At 41.4% G+C, this 20,815-nt stretch overlaps 2 protein-coding genes across 4 annotated transcripts in view; both read left to right on the top strand.

Moving 5' to 3' along the window:
• The window catches only part of LOC129826320 (glycerol-3-phosphate acyltransferase 4-like), a 43,550-nt gene extending 34,707 nt beyond the window's left edge, over positions 1–8,843 (top strand). The window contains exons 14-16 of one of the 3 annotated variants that reach the window (XR_008755018.1): positions 2,458–2,568; positions 6,456–6,516; positions 6,848–8,300. The gene's annotated coding sequence lies outside the window, so the exon portion shown is untranslated. Of the gene's footprint in view, positions 1–2,457 lie in introns of all 3 variants that reach the window. The other 2 variants (XR_008755017.1, XR_008755016.1) reach the window with 2 other exon arrangements.
• Positions 8,844–10,204: 1,361 nt separating this feature from the next.
• The window catches only part of LOC129826319 (inositol polyphosphate-5-phosphatase A-like), a 46,525-nt gene continuing 35,914 nt past the window's right edge, over positions 10,205–20,815 (top strand). Inside the window, exon 1 of the mRNA XM_055886906.1 lies at positions 10,205–10,646. Within this exon, the coding sequence (XP_055742881.1) occupies positions 10,587–10,646 (60 nt within the window). The 5' untranslated portion in view covers positions 10,205–10,586. The remainder of the gene's footprint in view (positions 10,647–20,815) is intronic.

The raw sequence follows: 20,815 nt of genomic DNA, 5'->3' as shown, positions 1-20,815 counted from the left end.
AAAAAATTTACACCTTTATTTAACTAGGCAAGTCAGTTAGGAACACATTCTTATTTTCAATGATGACCTAGGATCAGTGGGTTAACTGCCTTGTTCAGGGGCAGAACGACAGATTTTTACCTTGTCAGCTTAGGGATTCAATCTTGCAACCTAACGGTTAACTAGTCCAATGCTCTAACCACCTGCCTCACGAGGAGCCCGCCTGTTACGCGAATTCAGTAAGAAGCCAAGGTATATATTTTATATATATTTTCAAACCTGCATATTTAGTTAATATTGCCTGCTAACATGAATTTATTTTAACTAGGAAAATTGTGTCACTTCTCTTGCGTTCATTGCACGCAGAGTCAGGGTATATGCAGCAGTTTGGGCCACCTGGCTCGTTGCGAACTAATTTGCCAGAATTTTACGTAATTATGACATAACATTGAAGGTTGTGCAATGTAACAGGAATATTTAGACTTATGGATGCCACCTGTTAGATAAAATACGGAACGGTTCCGTATTTCACAAAGAATAAACGTTTTGTTTTCGAGATGATAGTTTCCGGATTCAACCATATTAATGAACTAAGGCTCGTATTTCTGTGTGTTATTGTTATAATTAAGTCTATGATTTGATAGAGCAGTCTGACTGAGTGGTGGTAGGCAGCAGCAGGCTCGTAAGCATTCATTCAAACAGCACTTTCGTGTGTTTTGCCAGCAGCTCTTCTGTTTATGACTTCAAGCCTATCAACTCCCGAGATTAGGCTGGTGTAACTGATGTGAAATGGCTAGCTAGTTAGCGGGGTGCGCGCTAATAGCGTTTCAAACGTCACTCTCTGAGACTTGGAGTAGTTGTTCCCCTTGCTCTGCATGGGTAACGCTGCTTCGAGGGTGGCTGTTGTCGATGTGTTCCTGGTTCGAGCCCAGGTAGCGGCGAGGAGAGGGATGGAAACTATACTGTTACACTGGCAATAGTAAAGTACCTATAAGAACATCCAATAGTCAAAGGTATATGAAATACAAATCGTATAGAGAGAAATAGTCCTATAATAACTACAACCTAAAACTTCTTGCCTGGCAATATTGAAGACTTATGTTAAAAGGAACCACCAGCTTTCATATGGTCTCATGTTCTGAGCAAGGAACTTAAACGTTAGCTTTCTTACATGGCACATATTGCACTTTTACTTCTTCAACAGTTTGTTTTTGCATTATTTAAACCAAATTGAACATGTTTCATTATTTATTTTAGGCTAAATTGATTTTATTGATGTATTATATTAAGTTAAAATAAGTGTTCATTCAGTATTGTTGTAATTGTCATTCATACAAATACATTTTAAAAAATCGTCCGATTTTTAATCGGTATCAGCTTTTTGGGGCCTCCAATAATCGGTATTGGCGTTGAAAAATCATATTCGGTCGACCTCTACTCTCTTGGCAGGTTTGTTGTGGTGCCATATTCTTTCAAATTTTTATAATGGATTTAATGGTGCTCCGTGGGATGTTCAAAGTTTCAGATATTTTTCTATCACCCAACCCTGATCTGTACTTCTCCACAACTTTGTCCCTGACCTGTTTGGAGAGCTCCTTGGTCTTCATATTGCCGCTTGCTTGGTGGTGCCCCTTGCTCAGTGGTGTTGCAGACTCGCCTTTCAGAAAAGCTGTGTGTGTGTGTATATATATATATATACTGAGATCATGTGACACTTAGATTGCACACTATTTAACTAATTATCTAACTTCTGAAGGTAATTGGTTGCACCAGATCTTATTTAGGGGCTTCATAGCAAAGAGGGTGAATACATATGCACGTTCCACTTTTCCATTTGACATTTTTTGAAACAAGTTATTTTTTTCACTTCACCAATTTGGACTATTTTGTATATGTCCATTACATGAAATCCAAATAAAAATCAATTTATATTACTGGTTGTAATGCAACAAAATAGGAAAAGAGGGGTGAATACTTTTGCTAGGCACCGGTTTTAATGTGATATACTGGGCCTCAGATGTTAAAAATGCCTTGTTCCCTTGCTGCTGAATCTATTAATATTTCTATGAAAGCTTCTCATCTACTGTGGGAATCCTCTTGCCAAATTCACTTCAGAAAGTGACAGCGAACAGATGTCATGTTTTTTTAAATCAACTATCTTCCCATAGCTTGGCAGCTTATTTGAGGGGGCCTTACGGAGAGGGAGTGCAGATGCAGAGTTAGTTTTACGCCCTGTTAGGCTGCAGTGCAAGCCTAGTGGAAATCCCTGGCCCTCGCCTTCCTCAAACTCCTGTTTTGGTTCTTTCATCCCAGTACTGTACCAGGGGTATAAACGTTCTGATCCAATGTGTCCAGTGTTGACCAATAAAAATCCCTGTATGAAGACATCAAACTTGTACACGTTTAGTTAATGTAGAATGAGCTATTGAGAGCACTTGTCGACGCAAGCATATGCCATTCTTTTTTTCTTCTCATTAGTATACAAGAATACACACTTGGACAAGCTTGTTGAAAAGAGTGGCCTTTGTCCGCTGGAACCCCTAAGACGAAGGATTCCATCAGAATTCAAAGCATGAAGCTGGCATTCAGGTAAGGAAGGTGGCCGGCTGTGGGCCTGCTGGCTACATTTTACCCTGTACCAGGTTCCTTTCAATATTTTGTTGGCTGCCTGACTGATATTGCTTTGTGTTATTGATGCTTCACAGTAGTGTTATTCAAGTATTCCTGTTTCTGAATGTCGTCCAAAAAACGGAAATGTTGCTATAGTAATGGTTGATGGGGTTGAATAAATCATTTATATGTGGGGATCATTTCAAGTTCCTTTAAAGAAAGGTATTCACGTACTGGGGGTACACCAAATAAAAATGTGATCCACATTAAAAACATTTTTTTACATTTTTATATTTTCCAACGTGGCTATACATTTGGGTTGAGTTTTTTTCCCCTTGCCTGAGTAGCCTCGTTTCACTGCTAAAAATACAATTAAACCATCTAGTGTTAAGCGAAATAACGTCAAATATAGGTAGCCTAGTCAAATAATTAACATCCAGTCACATTAACTGTTACTCTCTTGCGGGAATTCCACATACTCTGTATGTAGCCAAACATAGCTGCTGCTCATGTTGGTATCTGTACTGATGGCGCAAAAGCCATGACAGGGAGACGGAGTGGTAACGCTCGTGCAAGCAGTTGCTCCCGACACCACTTGGGTACACTGCAGCATCCGAGAGGCTCTTGCTGCCAAGGGAATGCCTGACAGCTTGAAAGACGTTTTGGACACGAGTAAAAATGGTTAACTTTGTTAAAGCAAGGCCCCTGAACTATTGTGTATTTTCTGCACTGTGCAATGATATGGGCAGCGACCATGTAACGCTTTTACAACATACAGAAGTGTACTGGTTATCAAGGGGCAAAGTATTGATACTTTTTTAAATTGAGACAAGCTTTGTTTTTACTGACAATAATTTTCACTTGTCTGACCGCTTGCATGATGAGTTTTATACGACTAGCCTATCTGGGTGATGTTATTTTTCTCCCAAATGATCTAAATCTAGGATTACAGGGACTCTCCGCAACTATATTCAGTGTGCGGGACAAAATTGAGGCTGTGATTAAGATGTTGGAGCTCTTCTGTCTGCATTAACAAGGACAACACACAGGTCTCTATCATTGTATGATTTTGTGTGCGAATGAACTCAAGCTTATGGACAATGTGATGGGTGCTTCGCTATGAGTGAGTTGGGTGCGCAATTACGCAGGTACTTTCCAGAAACCGATGACACAAACAACTGGATTCGTTATCCCTTTTCGTAGTCTGCCTCTAGTCCCCTTACCGATATCTGAACGAGAGCCTCATCGAAATTGCAACAAGCGGTTCTATGAAAATGTAATTTAATCAGAAGACACGGACAGATTTCTGGATTTGGGCTGCATTCAGAGTATCCTGCCTTGGCAAATCGCTCTGTTAAGACGTTGATGCCATTTGCAACCACGTACCTATGCGAGTGTGGATTCTCAGCCCTCACTAGCATGAAAACTGAATACAGGCAAAGACTGTGGAAAATGATTTGACTGACACTCTCTCCAATACAACCCAACATTGCAGAGTTATGTGCATCCTTTCAAGCACACCCTTCTCATTAACAATTTTCGATAAACAAATAAGGTTTTATATAGAAGATGGTTAAATAATGAGGAAAATTATTGATGAATATTATTGTTGTATATTTTCCCAAATTATGTTCGGTTTTATTTTTTACTGAAATTACAATTGCCCAAGGAGAAAGAGCAAAATTGGATGTTCTGAGTACATGTTTAGACATTTTTTTTTAGGTCTGGAAGAAAACGAACCTTTTCATTCTTGAGTATAATTGCGCATCTAGCGAGTGAGAAATGTGCCATCTAATGTTCAGGTCTAATGATGGTTCTGTACTGCTGCTGCTCATTTCCTGGCAAAGCTAGAAAATAACAAATACTAGATACAAATGATATACTTCTGCCAGGTAAGCCAACTTTGCAGTTAACATTTAGTTTTTGGTAAAGTATTTCTGTCAATCAACAAGACGGTTATCACATCAACTGGCTACACAAGAAGTGATGGACAAACGCATGCACCACAGACAGACGGGCAATACTGCTGGAAATGAATTGCCAGATATTATGTTACGTTTGGCTTTTTAAGCCATTAGTGGCTAACCAGGGGTGGGTTAATGTCAATGTTGCCTTGATTAGATAGTAGCTGGGAGCGTGCAGTGTCTAATATTTGTGAGATTTATGATAGTTTGCAGTGGAACACGTGAGAATTGCATGTAGTGTACTTTCAGAATTGTTTGGCGAGTTACTCATGAGTGTGCTGGTAGCTCACGATCGACTTGTTGTGGAGACCCCTGGTCCAAGGTGTCTGGGATGAGTGTGTTGATGTGAGCCAAGACGAGCCTTTTCAAAGCATTTCATGGCTACAGATGTGAGTGCTATGGGGCGATAGTCATTTAGACAGGTTACCTTGTCATTCTTGGGCACAGGGACTATGGTGGTCTGTTTGAAACATGTATACGTCCTGGTAATCCGTCTGGCCTTGCGTCCTTGGGAATGTTAACCTGTTTTAAAGTTCTTACTCACATCACCTATGGAGAGTGATCACAGTCGTCCGGAACTGCTGGTGCTCTCATGCATGGTTCAGTGTTGCTAGCCTCCAAGCGAGCATAGAAGGCGTTTAGCTCGTCTGGTACGCTCGCGTCACTGGGCAGTGCTCATGGCTGGGGTTCTCTTTGTAATCTGTGATAGTTTGCAAGCCCTGCCACATCCGACGACCGTCAGAGCCGGTGTAGTAGGATTTGATCTTAGTCCTGTATTGATGCTTTGCCTGTTTTTCAGAGTATCTTAAAAGTGTCGCAATAGGCTATGGTGTAGTTGGCACTTTCTCTTCCAATTATAATTTAGGATGTCAAAATAATGATTACTTCTCCTTTCCATTATCAATCATCTAATGAAAAGATAAGTGTGCTAACGTACGATGGTTTGGCTTGGAGGGGGTCCCTGTTCTATATCGATTCATTATCTGGCCATGCACTCAGTGACATGTTGTCCAGTCAGGACTCTTTCAGCCAGGGTAAATTATTGCCAGTGATTCTGCTGAGACCCCATCCAGTACTCAGGTGGCATCCCAACAGTGAGGAACTGCCTCAGCAGCCTTTCAGGGGAATTTCCCTTTTAGGTGGCTTTGTTTCCACTGCTGATGGACAGGGCAGCATTATGTTCTGCCTCTGTGTGATGCAATGGCTTCAAATGGATCCATTGACCAGCATGCAATACACAGATGAGCAAGAGGAAGCAGTATGAAAACCTCAAACCATGGCATGGTTTACACAACCAACCTTTATCAACTCGTTGCAAGCACTATGGAGAAGATGTTTTCGGCCCTTGCACCCTTTCAGTGCTTTACTATTTTGACTTTTTCTGCGCAAATTCAGACTGAGGCAAGTTCAAGACCAAAATAATGGTTGCAACCCCACTTGGAAGAAAAATACATGGTTAGGAACTGTAAAAGCAACTTTTTGTACAATGTACTGCATTTAATAAAGATAGTGCTTCTGCTGAGAGCTTCACCTAATCCTTGAATTATCTGGCCTATTCACCACAAGGTTAAACATTTATCCGACCTTCCCCATAGGCCTATGCCATTTTTATACGCTTCCTTAGGTCTGACCGGATTATTCAACAGCTCACCATAATAAGTGGGGTGTTGTTTATCCTGTTATCAAGTAAGCCCAATAGAGTAGGCTGTGAGGTCTATGAAAACATGCGGGAGGGGCAGAATTCTGCTCTTTCACAATATCAGTGTATCACTCAAGAATGTGGCTGTTTTAGTGCAGAACTGTCAATGTAGTGTCTGCTCAAAGATCATAGCATAGTGTAAAGCTAAAATGGATCATATTCAGTCAAAACCCTTTAAAAACGTAATATTTCTGTCTTGTCAGGCATGGTGGCAGAAAGTGGTGGGAACATGTCCAAATGGAGCTAGTCACGAATAAAAGGATGGTGAGATGAGCTCAATCCAATTAAAATCACACCGCTCTGCTCTTTGTGTTTCCATCATTGAAAATAGTCAACCAGTTATGTTTTACAACAACAGTGTCTGAGTTTGATGGATTATTTAAATCAGGAAACGGCATCTGGTCTTTCATCTTCTATTCTTTGAACATTTTGCCTAGATTCAGCAGATGGCAAACTGTTGCCAGGCCACTGATGATAACAGATTGTGAATCATGTTCAATCTCTCTAAATTAATAGGCTACATGATTCTCTGCCTCTAACCCTATTACAGGGGCTAAGTCACTGGCTTACTGGTGCTCTTCCATGCTGTCCCTAGGAGGGGTGCGTCGCTTGAGTGGGTTGAGTCGCTGACGTGATCTTCCTGTTTGGGTTGGCGCCCCCCCCCCCCCCTTGGGTTGTGCTGTGGCGGAGAGCTTTGTGGGCTATACTCAGCCTTGTCTCAGGATGGTAAGTTGGTGGTTGAAGATATCCCTCTAGTGGTGTGGGTGGGGTTATATCCTGCCTGTTTGGCCCTGTCCGGGGGTATCATCGGATGGGGCCACAGTGTCTCCTGACCCCTCCTGTCTCAGCCTCCAGTATTTATGCTGCAGTAATTTGTGTCGGGGGGCTAGGGTCAGTTTGTTATATCTGGAGTATTTCTCCTGTCTGATCCGGTGTCCTGTGTGAATTTAAGTATGCTCTCTCTAATTCTCTCTCTCTTTCTCTCTCTCGGAGGACCTGAGCCCTAGGACCATGCCTCAGGACTACCTGGCATGATGACTCCTTGCTGTCCCCAGTCCACCTGGCCGTGCTGCTGCTCCAGTTTCAACTGTTCTGCCTGCGGCTATGGAACCCTGACCTGTTCACCGGACGTGCAACCTGTCCCAGACCGGCTGTTTTCTAATCTCTAAAGACCGCAGGAGCGGTAGAGATACTCTGAATGATCGGCTACGAAAAGCCAACTGCCATTTACTCCTGAGGTTCTGACTTGTTGCACCCACGACAACTACCGTGATTATTATTATTTGACCATGCTGGTCATTTATGAACATTTGAACATCTTGGCCATGTTCTGTTATAATCTCCACCCGGCACAGCCAGAAGAGGGCTGGCCACCCCTCATAGCCTGGTTCCTCTCTAGGTTTCTTCCTAGGTTTTGGCCTTTCTAGGGAGTTTTTCCTAGCCACCGTGCTTCTGTACCTGTATTGCTTGCTGTTTGGGGTTTTAGGCTGGGTTTCTGTACAGCACTTTAAGATATCAGCTGATGTAAGAAGGGTTCTTTAAATACATTTGATTTGATTTTGATTTGATGTATTTTAATGTTGCTTAATTGTTTATTTGTTAATTTATTTGTGAAGTAGCTTAATATTTGGTTTTTGATGGGCCCAACCATTCATAATAATTTCTCCCGGTCTCAGACATACACGTGTGGGTTATCTGTTAATGGGGTAACCTAATAGGCTACTAGCTGTATAAATGCTACTACTAGCCTACTGTTTTTAGGGTCTGGATGTGGTTTTAGTAAAACTTGACTAAGAAAAAAGGTAGGCATTAAAGTCCACTCCACTCACTGGGTACAGACATCAATTCAGCGTCTATTTCACGTAAATTCAATGTAATTTCGTGGAAACAACGTTGTTTCAAAACACCGCCTGCGGAAAAGAGGTAATCTGAGTGGACTTTTAGTCCGACTCAGGAGGTGCGCACAACATCCACCGCTTCAGAGAAAATTACTCGCTAATGTTCAAAACTGGATAATAAAAGGGCAGGGGTGTATGTTTCATGATTAACTACTCATGGTTTGATTGTGATAACATACAGGAACTTAAGTCCTTTTGTTCACCCGACCTAGTATACCTCATTCAAATGCAGACCGTATTACCTCCCAAGAGAATTCTCTTCGGTTATAGTCACAGCCATGTATATTCCCACTCAAACAGATACCACGACAGCCCTCAAAGAACTTCACTGGACTTTATGCAAACTTGAAACCACATATCCTGAGGCTGCATTTATTGTAGCTGGGGATTTTAACAAAGCAAATTTGAGGAAAATGTTACCGTAGTTCTAACAACACATTGACTGTAGTACTTGCGCTGCTAAAACACTCGACCTGCTGAAACACTTGACCACTGCTACTCCAGCTTCCAGGATGCCTACAAGGCCCTCCCTTTGGCAAATCAGATCACAACTCAATTTTGCTCCTCCCTTCCTATAGGCAGAAACTCAAACAGGAAGTACCCGTGCTAAGGACTATTCAACACTGGTCTAACCAATCGGAATCCACGCTTCAAGATTGTTTTGATAACGCGGAGTGGAATATGTTCTGTGTTGCCTATGAGAACAACATAAACTCAGTCACCGTATCAGTGTATTCGTCTATCAGGAAGTGTATGTTGTACCCACTGAATGTTAAAACCTACCCTAACCAGAAACCATGGCTAGTGGCAGCATTCACGCAAACCTGAAAGCGCGAACTATCGTATTTAAACATGGCAAGGTGACTGGGAATATGGCCAAATACAAAGTGTAGTTATTCCCTCACTAAGGCAATCAAACATGCAAAATGTCAGCATAGAGAAAGTGGAGTCGCAATTCAACGGCTCAGACATGAGACGTATGTGGCAGGGTCTACAGCCGATCACGGACTACAAAGGGAAAACCAGCCAAGTCGCGGACACTGACGTCTTGCTTACTGGCAAGCTAAACACCTTCTTCGCCCGATTTGGGGATAACACAGTGCCACTGATGCGTCCCGCTACCAAAACAAAACTGTATTGAGATCAAATGTTTAATCGATTAGTAAATTAGCATCTCACTCCATCTTCTCCCACTGCTGGTCACTGAGTTCTCTCACCACCATATTTGGTAATGAGTAGAAACGCCAACAGGATTTCTCACAGTTATACATCTGGTGAAATATCTGTCTCATTGTATCTGTGCTGATGCGTGCGAACTATGGGGCAAAACAAGCGGGTGGCTTAGATTGTTGACAATATGTTAACTATTGTAACGACCCTGGGTTTATAAGCGCAGAAATCGACTCTGCCGCAGGAGCATGCTTTTGCGGCACAGTCGATAGCGCGCCGGACCTCGGGCTAGGAGGTCGAGGGTTCGAGACCTGCTCCGTGCTGTTTCATTACACTATATTTCTTCTCCGATGTTTATTGAAAACAGATACATTTGCACAATGAGCACTTGTCTTTCAAATACATCGTTACAGTTGTTGGTTACCTAGCAAGTGCATTTGTGCCAAATTAGCATTGACATGAAATCAGTCAAAAGAAGACATGGTATCAATAACTAGCTGAAACGAGTTACGTACGATTCCCCACATGGCAGTTTCTTGTCATTGTTGGTAGCTATCTGGCCATCCAGAATTACAACTCACGAACTTCTGCCCCATTGAAGCGTGCATATCGTTGTGATATTTGTCATCTAACCCATCAGTTCATGCAAGCAAGCGGGAGACGGATGACATGACTCAGAGGGCACCATCAGACCAACAACTCCTTGAATGGCCTACTACTCCATGAAGTTTGCACTTGTGTCAAAAAAAAAATGTGTTGCTCAAAACACATTGTTTAATCCCAGTGGGTGTACATTACTGTATTTACACCTGGGATATTGTTTTTCAGAAATTGTTGGAATGTGTCTTTAATAACTGGGTACCGTGGGCGGGGCTCCGAAGTGAATGTTGTGTCATGAACAACAACTGCTTGATCTGGTCGCGCAGGGCAGAAGGAACTGTTCTGGCGCAGGCAGCAGATGCAGGGTCCAGGTATAAATCCAATTACAACGAAGACAGAAATCCTGTCCTGCTATTTCTCAGCAGACATGGAAGATAAGTCTATCCTTGAGCAGGAGTTCAGACGACAGACGACTCCCGCCATCAACCAAAAGCGGGCAAGTTAAAAACAGCAGAAACAAATGATTAAGATGAATTATACGACCGACTTCTTCAGCGACATATACAGCGCCGTATTAGTAAACTGTTTGTAACATACGCAAAGGATTTTGCCATCGCGTCTAACGGAGTTCTTCCCGCGGACTATTTCTGGAATTAGATCGTTATCATGGAAATGTACACTGACGTCCTACTTGTCACCGCAAATGTTGGATCATTATTCGACAATGTAAGTATTAAACACATGTTTACTTGACTATATACTGTTTTAAGTCACTTTGAATTGCGATTATTCAATTTTTCAGTGGAACAGCGAGTTTCCTATGTAAGCAGTTAGATCTGCCGGAGAACACTAGAACCGTACAAGACCAAATTCTACTGCTTGTAACAACATTCCATAGATTAGAATGGAGACAAATTCAAATCCCACAGGCTGTCATCGGGCATGCAATCCAATCCACTATTTAAATTGATCATTAATAGGCCTTATAAAATGAGTTAATTTTCAACATCAGGCTTCCTTGGACTATTCATTTTCATCATGAAAACCATTATTTATGTAGCCTAAATGGTTTATTTTTAATCGATATGTGGACCATAACTTTGAAGTAACTTAACGCGCTGTAGCTGCGCTTTGGGACACTGTTATTGCGGCTTCTGACGACATACTTGTTTTGTTATTTACTTAGATCGACCTATACAACTGCAAGTCCTCTGCCTAGTTATCCTCATCCCGTATTTATAGAGTTTTTTTTGCGGCATGATTATTGAGGTTGCGTGCGTGTCCTCACATCAGCTCCGCGGAGAGAACCATTAAGCAACAACGGGTCCCAGACAGTTTAAATCAAACAGGAAATTGATGGCGTGCAACAACGTCACATTTAAAGGAGAAGTTCACTTTTTAATTTTTTTTATTTTTATGTTTGACTCACCCTGAAAGTAGTCTATGGTTCTGTTTTTGATAGGGCAATATTTAGATTTCTGCCTAAATAGACGTAACTATTTTTCATGGCCATAAATAATAACTGGCAATGTTGCATAATTTTAGAAAGGTCTAGTCTGGAACTCACCTTTCTGGTAAAAATAGTTTATACATTGCTGAGGTGTACTCACTTTTGAAGACAAAAGCTCAAGTACATAGTGTACACACAGTACATATATTGTGAACTTATGAAAAAGCATATGATTTTTCCCCTATTCAACAAAAGTGAGGCAATAGGGCTTGAAATGACAAATGACAAAAACAACTTACTATAAGATTTCACCTTTCTTATAACTGTCAAATATGATCATAAAGTAAAATATTGGCACCATTTCATATAGCTGAAAACAGATAATTTTCTCTTAAACATCCACTGAGTGCTGCAGACACCATTGAAATGTGTGCAGGCTTGTTACAACTGGGCAATTCCATGGTAACGGAATAAGACTGGTTTTTCACTTAAAATTTATGCCAAACAAAAACCATTGATTTAAAAGTTTAACAAACCATACAGCTCAATGCACAACAACTACTTTTAACAATTTTCACTGAACATTTTACAAGACACATTTTCTGAAAGAAATGTGCAGTTGCAAAGTTTTTCGCTAAAATCTCTCTGTTTGTTAACGTCGGTAGCCCTGCCCCCTGGTAAACAGTGTATGATCGCTGGATGATTCGTTTTAAGTCTAATACTGCGGGTAATGGAGTCGCCAATGACTAGGGTTTTTAATTTGTCAGAGCTAATGGTGGGAAGCTTCGGCGTCTCAGACCCCGTAACGGGAGGAGTAGAGACAAGAGAAGGCTTGGCTTCTGACTCCGACTTGCTGCTTAATGGGGAAAACCGGTTGAACGTTTCTGTCGGCTGAATGAGCGACACCGGTTGAGCATTCCTACTGCATGACATTTAGCAGATGCTTTTATCCAAAGCAACTTTTTCCCCCCTTTTTCGTATGGGTATCGAACCCACTCTCTTGGGTTCCACTGTCACTGGTCATTGCTCACATCAACACCATTCTCCCAGAAAACCTAGACCCACTCCAATTTGCATACCTCACCAACAGATCCACAGATAATGCAATCTCTATTGCACTCCACACTGCCCTTTCCCACCTGGACAAAAGGAACACCTATGTGAGAATTCTATTCATTGACTACAGCTCAGCGTTCAACACCATAGTGCCCTTAAAGCTCATCACTAAGCTAAGGACCCTGGGACTAAACACCTCCCTCTGCAACTGGATCCTGGACTTCCTGACGGGCCACCCCCAGGTGGTAAGGGTCGGTAACAACACATCCACCACACCGATCCTCAACATGGGGGCCCATCAAGTGTGTGTGCTCAGTTCCCTCCTGTACTCCCTGTTCACTCATGACTGCATGGCCAGGCACGACTCCAACACTATCATTACGTTTGCTGATGACACAACAATGGTAGGCATGATCACCGACAATGATGAGACCGCCTATAGGGAGGAGGCCTGACCATGTGGTGCAAGGACAACAACCTCTCCCTCAATGTGATCAAGACAAAGGAGATGATTGTAGACTACAGGAAAAGGAGGACTGAGCACACCCCCATTCTCATCGACGGGGCTGTAGTGGAGCAGGTTGAGAGCTTCAAGTTTCTTGGCGTCCACATCCCCAACAAACTAACATGGTCCAGGCACACCAAGACAGTTCGAAAGAGGGTACGACAAAACCTATCCCCCCTCAGGAGACTGAAAAGATTTGGCATTGGTCCTCAGATCCTCAAAATATTTTACAGCTACACCATCGAGAGCATCCTGACGGGTTGCATCACTGCCTGGTATGGCCACTGCTCGGCTGCATGGCACTACAGAGGATAGTGCGTACGGCCCAGTACATCACCGGAGCCAAGCTTCCTGCTATCCAGAACCTCTATACCAGGCGGTGTCAGAGGATGGCCCTAAAACTTGTCAAAGACTCCAGCCACCCTAGTCGTTGACTGTTCTCTCTGCTACCGCACGGCAAGCGGTACCGGAGCGTCACGTCTAGATCCAAGAGGCTTCTGAACAGCTTCTACCCCCAAGCCATAAGACTCCTGATCAAATGCCTACCCAGACTATTTGCATTCCCCCCCTCTTCTACGCTGCTGCTCGTATGCATAGTCACGTTAATAACTCTACCTACATGTACATATTACCTCGACACCGGTGCCCCCGCACATTGACTCTGTATAGGTGCCCCCTGTATATAGTCTCTTATTTTTATTTTTAGGTATTTCCTTAACTGCATTGTTGGTTAAGGGCTTGTAAGTACACATTTCACTGTAAGGTCTACAACTGTTGTATTCGGCGCATGTGACAAATAAAATTAGATTTAATGGCCAGTGGGGGCCATGCTGAATCTGATGTTGGGTCATGATCTAGAGCTAGGCTACTATGCTGGAAGATTTTATTCACATACTCTACTTGTAGGCACCAGGAACCCATGTTGTCACGATTACCTGTAATATATACATTTACCTACCTGTATGATCTTAAGCATCTCAGATACCTTCCCAGCTGAAACACTGATAGTGATAGGCTACTGGAAACACCACTGCCACAGCCTTATTAGTCACATGGTGTGTATTATGATTTGAGATCATGGAGACGGTTGCCTTGAAGATATGATACTTTGTGTGTGTGGAAATAATAGGAAGGAATCAATATAATATATGAGTAGAGAGTGATTCCTCATGAAACCCAGGACAAAAAAAGGCTAGGATTTCGGGGATTTTCACAAAATGTAATCAGTAGAGTAGTCCTTTGGATTGTTGACAATTGTATCTAAAAGCATAATTGTGAAATAATTGATCAAAGTTGGCATATTTATTAAATTTTGGGCTTCCACAAGCTCATTGGCTCATTTATTAGCATTGGTCAGAAAATGACCAAAACCCTGTGACGTGTCTTAATCAATCAATGTGATTTTTTTTTACTGAATCTCTGTCAGTATATTTGGTTAATTATATGGCGGGGCAAATAAGTGGAAGTGGTGTAGCTCATCTATTTGTTTGCTCATCTATCACTGATCAGAAACATTTAGCATGTAATAATGTAGCCTAAATCTAGTGTAGGTCTATTATTTAGCTGGGTCGTGTTTAGGTTGTGAAATATGAACACACGACTTCAGTGCTTCAATATAGATTGCTGTTATTTTCTATCAGTATCATTTTGAAGATACTCTCAATATTAGACCTTACACCTGCTCTCTAACATAAGAGTGATGGTAAGAAAGATATGAAATGCGGATCAAAAAAGCATGGGCATGCCTTGGGCTCTATTTTCAAAATATATATTTTTATGACAGCGGTTGGCATGACGCAAGTTGTGTGGTAAAAATATAATTTGTATTTTAGTTATATTTCATTATATTCTTAATTAACCTAGTATAAAATATGAGTGTGTTGACTGTGATCAGGGTAGCCTAAGTGTGTCTTGTCTGTTTAATGAACAAAATAACTATTGATTTCATGCTGCAGCCATATAGTCTGCACAGACCAGTAACATCATTCAACTCAAAATATGCCACTCTATTCTTTTGAAAATAAATGTTATTAGTCTTATAATGTTTCTTAGGAACTGCCTAAAGAAATGAATGGATTTATTTTGGATGGTGTATATTCTCAATAGATTTATTAAAATAGACGCCCACCCACATCTGCACTCCACTAAAACCATTCGTTGCTGGCATGCTCATGGGAGTTATAAAGTGTGGTACAAATGGGCCTGTTTGTAAGGAGGTCATATAAACATTGACCAATTTGTTTTACAAGTGTAATAGCATAAATCCTATCTGAAGGCAGTATCATATTACAGAGCAAGTGGTAAAGCTTCATATGACACCAATGTTTGCTTTGTAACACCAACAGATGGAACACTATGGAGTCTTAAAGGAGGCCTAGGTAAGGCGAAATGTCATAAATATGCCATGGTCTTTACACTTCAACAAGCACAAGAAAGAGGATTTGACACCCACCATCTCAGATTGTTCTGAAATATTTTATGTTGTTAGAAACAGATAAAATGAGCCTTCCTGCAACATTATTTTGTTGAAATATAATTTGATCTCTGAGAAATTAAGCTAATTGATTGCATCCAAATTGGACATTTTAAATTGATAGGATTCATATAATATTCAATAATTATAGTACCTGACATAGTACCTGTACCAAACTTTTCTAACAATGACTTTGACATGTGAAATCCAGAGGAATGGTGAAAAGCCACCCGTGGACCCCCTACACCAATCCCACCCGTGGACCCCCTATACCAATCCCACCCGTGGACCCCCTACACAAATCCCACCCGTGGACCCCCTACACCAATCCCACCCGTGGACCCCCTATACCAATCCCACCCGTGGACCCCCCACATCAATCCCACCCGTGGACCCCCCCACACCAATCCCACCCGTGGACCCCCTACACCAATCCCACCCGTGGACCCCCTATACCAATCCCACCCGTGGACCCCCTATACCAATCCCACCCGTGGACCCCCCACACCAATCCCACCCCAACAACAAGTGTATAGTATCAGTTCTCTGTGTCTGACAAGTAGTAGGGAGCTGCGGCTCAGAGTATTGTTGTATGTAATTTATTCTCAGTGAATTTGGTGATGCGTTTTTTTCCCCCTGTTCAGAGAAATTAGTAATTGAAGTTGTTAGCTGTATGTCCCATCCTACATCCTGATATTACCCGTTTCTGACCACTAGTTTGTGCAGTTCCTGCTATTAGGTGAAAAGTTTGAAGATTCCCCCCTACCAATTTTAAAAGGATAGTTCACCCAAATGACAAAATTACAGTGGTTTCCTTACCCTCTAAGCAGTCTATTGACAAAGTATGACAGCAACCCATGCTTTGGTTTTGTTGGCCACTGTTTCAAATGCTAACTTTATAGCATTTGTAGCAGAAATCCAATGTAAGTCAATGGTACCTACAGTATGAGTCAAAAGTTTGGACACCTACTCATTCCAGGTTTTTTCTTTATTTGTACTATTTTCTACATTGTAGAATAATAGTAAAGACATTAAAATGATTAAATAATACATATGGAATCATGTAGTAACCAAAAAAAGTGTTAAACAAATATAAAATATATTTTGCATTTGAGATTCTTCAAAGTAGCCACCCTTTGCCTTCATGACAGCTTTGCACACTCTTGGCATTCTATCAACCAGCTTCATGCGGTAGTCACCTGGAATGCATTTCAATTAACAGGTGTGCCTTGTTAAAAGTTAATTTGTTGAATTTATTTACTTCTTAATGCGTTTGAGCCAATCAGTTGTGTTGTGACGTGGTATGCAGAAGATAGCCCTATTTGATAAAAGACCAAGTCTGTATTATGTCAAGAACAGCTCAAATAAGCAAAGACAAACAACAGTCCATCATTACTTTAAGAAATGAAGGTCAGTCAATCTGGAAAATTTCAAGAACGTTGAATGTTTCTTCAAGTGCAGGTGCAAAAACCATCAAGTGCTATGATGAAACTGGCTCTCATGAGGACCGCCACTGGAAAGGAAGACCCAGAGTTTAACACTTTTTTGGTTACTACACAATTCCATATGTTTTATTTCATAGTTTGTCTTTACTATTATTCTACAATGTAGAAAATAGTAAAAAATAAAATAACTTTTGACTGGTACTGTATATTAGCATTTTCACACATGTTCAAAGTTACACAATGTTACTTATAGATGATTTGGATATGAAACGCCAAAATTATTTAGTTACCATTGACTTGAATTGGTGCCACAAATGCTCAAAAGTTAGCATTTGAAACAGTGGCCAGGGAAACAACCAAAGCATTAACCTAACAACTTCAATTACACATTTCTCTGAACTGGAGGGGGAAAATACATTACATAGGATGAAGAAACGATACTCAGAGCCGCAGCTCCATACTTCTTGTCAGACATTGAGAACTGATACCGTATACTCATTGTTGGGATTGGTGTGGGGGGTTCGTGGTTGACAATTTCTTTGGATTCCTCATGTCTTACTCATTTTTAGAATTTGTTTTGGTCCAAATCGGATGTTCTTTATTTATTGATTATTATATGAATCCTATGAATTATAATGGCCAATTTTGGTGCAATCAATTAGCTTCATTTCTCACAGTAGATTATATTTGAACAAAATCATGTTGCAAATTCTAATCTTATTAGTTTCTAACTACTTAAAAATAAATAAAGGTTAAATATTTTAACAAGGCAAGTCAGTTAAACTATTTCTTACAATGACAGCCTACACCAGTCAAACCCAGACAACGCTGTGATACAGCCTGGATTCGAACCAGGGTGTCTGTAGTGACGCCTCTAGCACTGAGATGCTGAGATGCAGTGCCTTAGACTGCTGCGCCACTCGGGAGCCCCAACTACAGAAACGATTTCATAACAATCTGAGATGGTGGGTGTCATGGCTTGCTGAAACAACACGCCAACTTTGATAAATTATTTCGCAGTTATGCTTTTAGATGTACATGTCAAATATAAGTCAACAATCCTTCCTCAAAAGACTATTCCATGGATTGCATAATATGAAAATCTCTGTATTTCTTTTGTCTGGGTTTTGTGAGGAATCACTCTAGCCCTACTTTAGGTGGGTGTGCTCTGATAAACTCCAGTTCGTTAGTCTTTAGTTTTGGGCTGTGATGTTTGGGGAAAAAGGGGCTTGGCTGTCATTGTGACTGAGGGGGAGGGAGGAACATACACTCATGGAAATTTGGCTCAGGACCATGTTTCCGGTTGCCGTATATGACACTGTTGAAAACATGTTAGATCCCATTGGCTGGCCTCGCTTTTTAGGGCCTGTTCACATGAAGGAAAAATGTGAGGGGTCTGCACTGGAAATCAAGGTTTGTTAGGGCTAATGTGTACATCTCGATCAAATCAATGCACATGAAAGTCACCAGGCCATGAAATTAAAGGACATTTTGTTGTTGAGGAGAACAGTATAAATCACCTCTAGGTTTAGAATAATTTTTATGTAGGCTGCCTTTTCTTTAGAGGGCATGATGGAGCAGAGATTGACCCATCATCCATGTCCTGTACAACAAACAGTCTCAATTACAGGTTTTTGCTATTAAACATGCCTGGTGTTGTTGCCTTCTTCAGCAAACATATCCTGTTGGCACAGTATACAGTTAAGGTCATAGCAATGGAAATAATATAATTACCCTGGTCAGAAAAACAGTCAAAGTTAGATGGACATAGGGTCGGAAACTTTCCGGTGAATTTCCGTACATTTTCCATGGGAAGTTAAGCCTTAGAATTTGGGGAATTTTGCTTAAATTCATCAAATAAGTTTGCTTATAACAGTTAACCTTTTTGTGGGGTACACATAAGGCAATTCTAGGTCTTGTGGCATACTTTGGTTAAACTATCCCTAATTCAATGGAATTGCAACCTCTGCATGCACAGTGCATTCTTCCATCACATGTACAGCTGATTCTCAAGATCTTGCACACTAATGAGATGCTATTGTGGCCACTACTACACTGTCTGAGCTAAGGACTACATGCTTTCTGGTAAGTTTTGATTACAATACTGGGTGGGGTGAATATATTTTATGACATGATTTTTTGTTAACTAGTAAATAGTAACCTACTGCAAAGTGTGTTTAAATCATTTCTTACTTGTTAACGACAATTTCTGATGGTTAGTTTTTGCTACCATGTGGGTTTTAGCTTGCTTGAGCCTGCTAACTGAGGAGTCTTAATTTACCTGTTTCCATTCATGTTTCATTTTAAAACATTTATCTTACAAAGGAGTTGTTTAATCTAACTGCTTAACTATTTATCTGCATATGGAATTGTATTTTTTTTATTTTCTCATCTTTACAGGAAAATGCCACAGGCACTATCTGATGTGTGGAGACATTTAACTGCAGCTAATGTTCGAAGGAAAAGCTGTATACATTTGCAAATACTGTGCCAAATCATATAATATGTGAAGAATGCAACAAAGATGCAGAATCATCTGGCCCAGTGCATAAAATTCCCTTCACACTCACAACAAGCAACCTCTGACAAAATTCCCTCTACTTCTATTTGAGGTGAAAATTATGAATCGGACACCTTATCAATAGCACTTTGACTCAATGGAGGAACATAGTCAGAGAAATGCTGATGAATGTCTTGCTCGAGCTGTGTATGCAACTGGTTCACCGCTGATGCTCACAGGCAATGTGTATTTCTGAATGTTCCTCACCCAGCATACACCCCTCCAACCAGACATGCTTAATCTACTCATTTGCTGGATGCAGAGTTCAACAGAGTTCAAGTGAAGGTCAAGCAAATCATAGAGAAAGCAGACTGTATTTCAATCATCTCTGATGGGTGGTTGAATGTTTGTGTGCAAGGAATAATGAACTACATCTACACCACTCAAACAGTATTCTACAAGTGCACAGACACAAGGGACAACAGACACACTGGTCTCTACATTGCAGATGAGCTAAAGGCAGTCAATGACCTTGGACCCCAGAAAGTATTTGCACTGGTGACAGACAATGGTGAGAACATGAAGGCTGCTTGGTCTAAAGTGGAGAAGTCCTACACTCACATCACACCCATTGAATCTGCTCCTCAAGGACATCATGGCACTGAAAACAATGGATACACTCTACAAGAGAGCCAAGCGAATGGTTAGGTATGTGAAGGGTCATCAAGTTATAGCAGTAATCTACCTCACCAAGCAAAGTGAGAAGAATAAGTGCACCACATTGAAGCTGCCCAGCAACATTTTTGTTTGACATTTTCCTGGAGGGGAAGGAGTCTCTCCAAGAAATGGGCATGTCACAGTCTGCTGATATGGACAGCCCCATCAAGGGGATCCTCCTGGATGATGTATTTTGGGAGAGAGTGGTAAAGCAGCCTGAAACTCCTGAAACCTAAAGCAGTAGTATTTGCACGGATTGAGGGAGACAATGCCATCCTGTCTGATGTTCAGACTCTCCTTGCAGATGTAAGAGAAGAAATCTGTACTGCCCTGCCCACTTCACTGTTGCTCCAACCTGAGGAAACTGCAGTTCTGAAATGCATCAAAAAGTATGAAGACTTCTGCCTGAAGCCCATACACGCCACAGCATACATGTTGGACCCCAAGTATGCTGGCAAGAGCATTCTGTCTGGTGCAGAGATTAACAAGGCCTATGGTGTCATCACTACCGTGTCTCGCCACCCTGGCCTGGATGAGGGCAAGGTTCTTGGCAGTCTGGTGAGGTACACTTCCAAGCAAGGGCTTTGGAATGGAGATGCAATATGGCAGTCGTGCCAACATATCTCATCAGCCACCTGGTGGAAGGGACTTTGTGGATCTGAGGCTCTGTCCGATGTTGCCTTCATCATCCTCCAAATCCCACCAACATCAGCCACCTCAGAGCGTAACTGGTCCTTGTTTGGGAACAC

This window comes from Salvelinus fontinalis, chromosome 28 (assembly GCF_029448725.1).
Source record: "Salvelinus fontinalis isolate EN_2023a chromosome 28, ASM2944872v1, whole genome shotgun sequence".
Taxonomy (NCBI): Eukaryota; Metazoa; Chordata; class Actinopteri; order Salmoniformes; family Salmonidae; genus Salvelinus; species Salvelinus fontinalis.
Note: the sequence above shows the minus strand (reverse complement) of the source record. Positions and strands in the feature narration are given on the sequence as shown.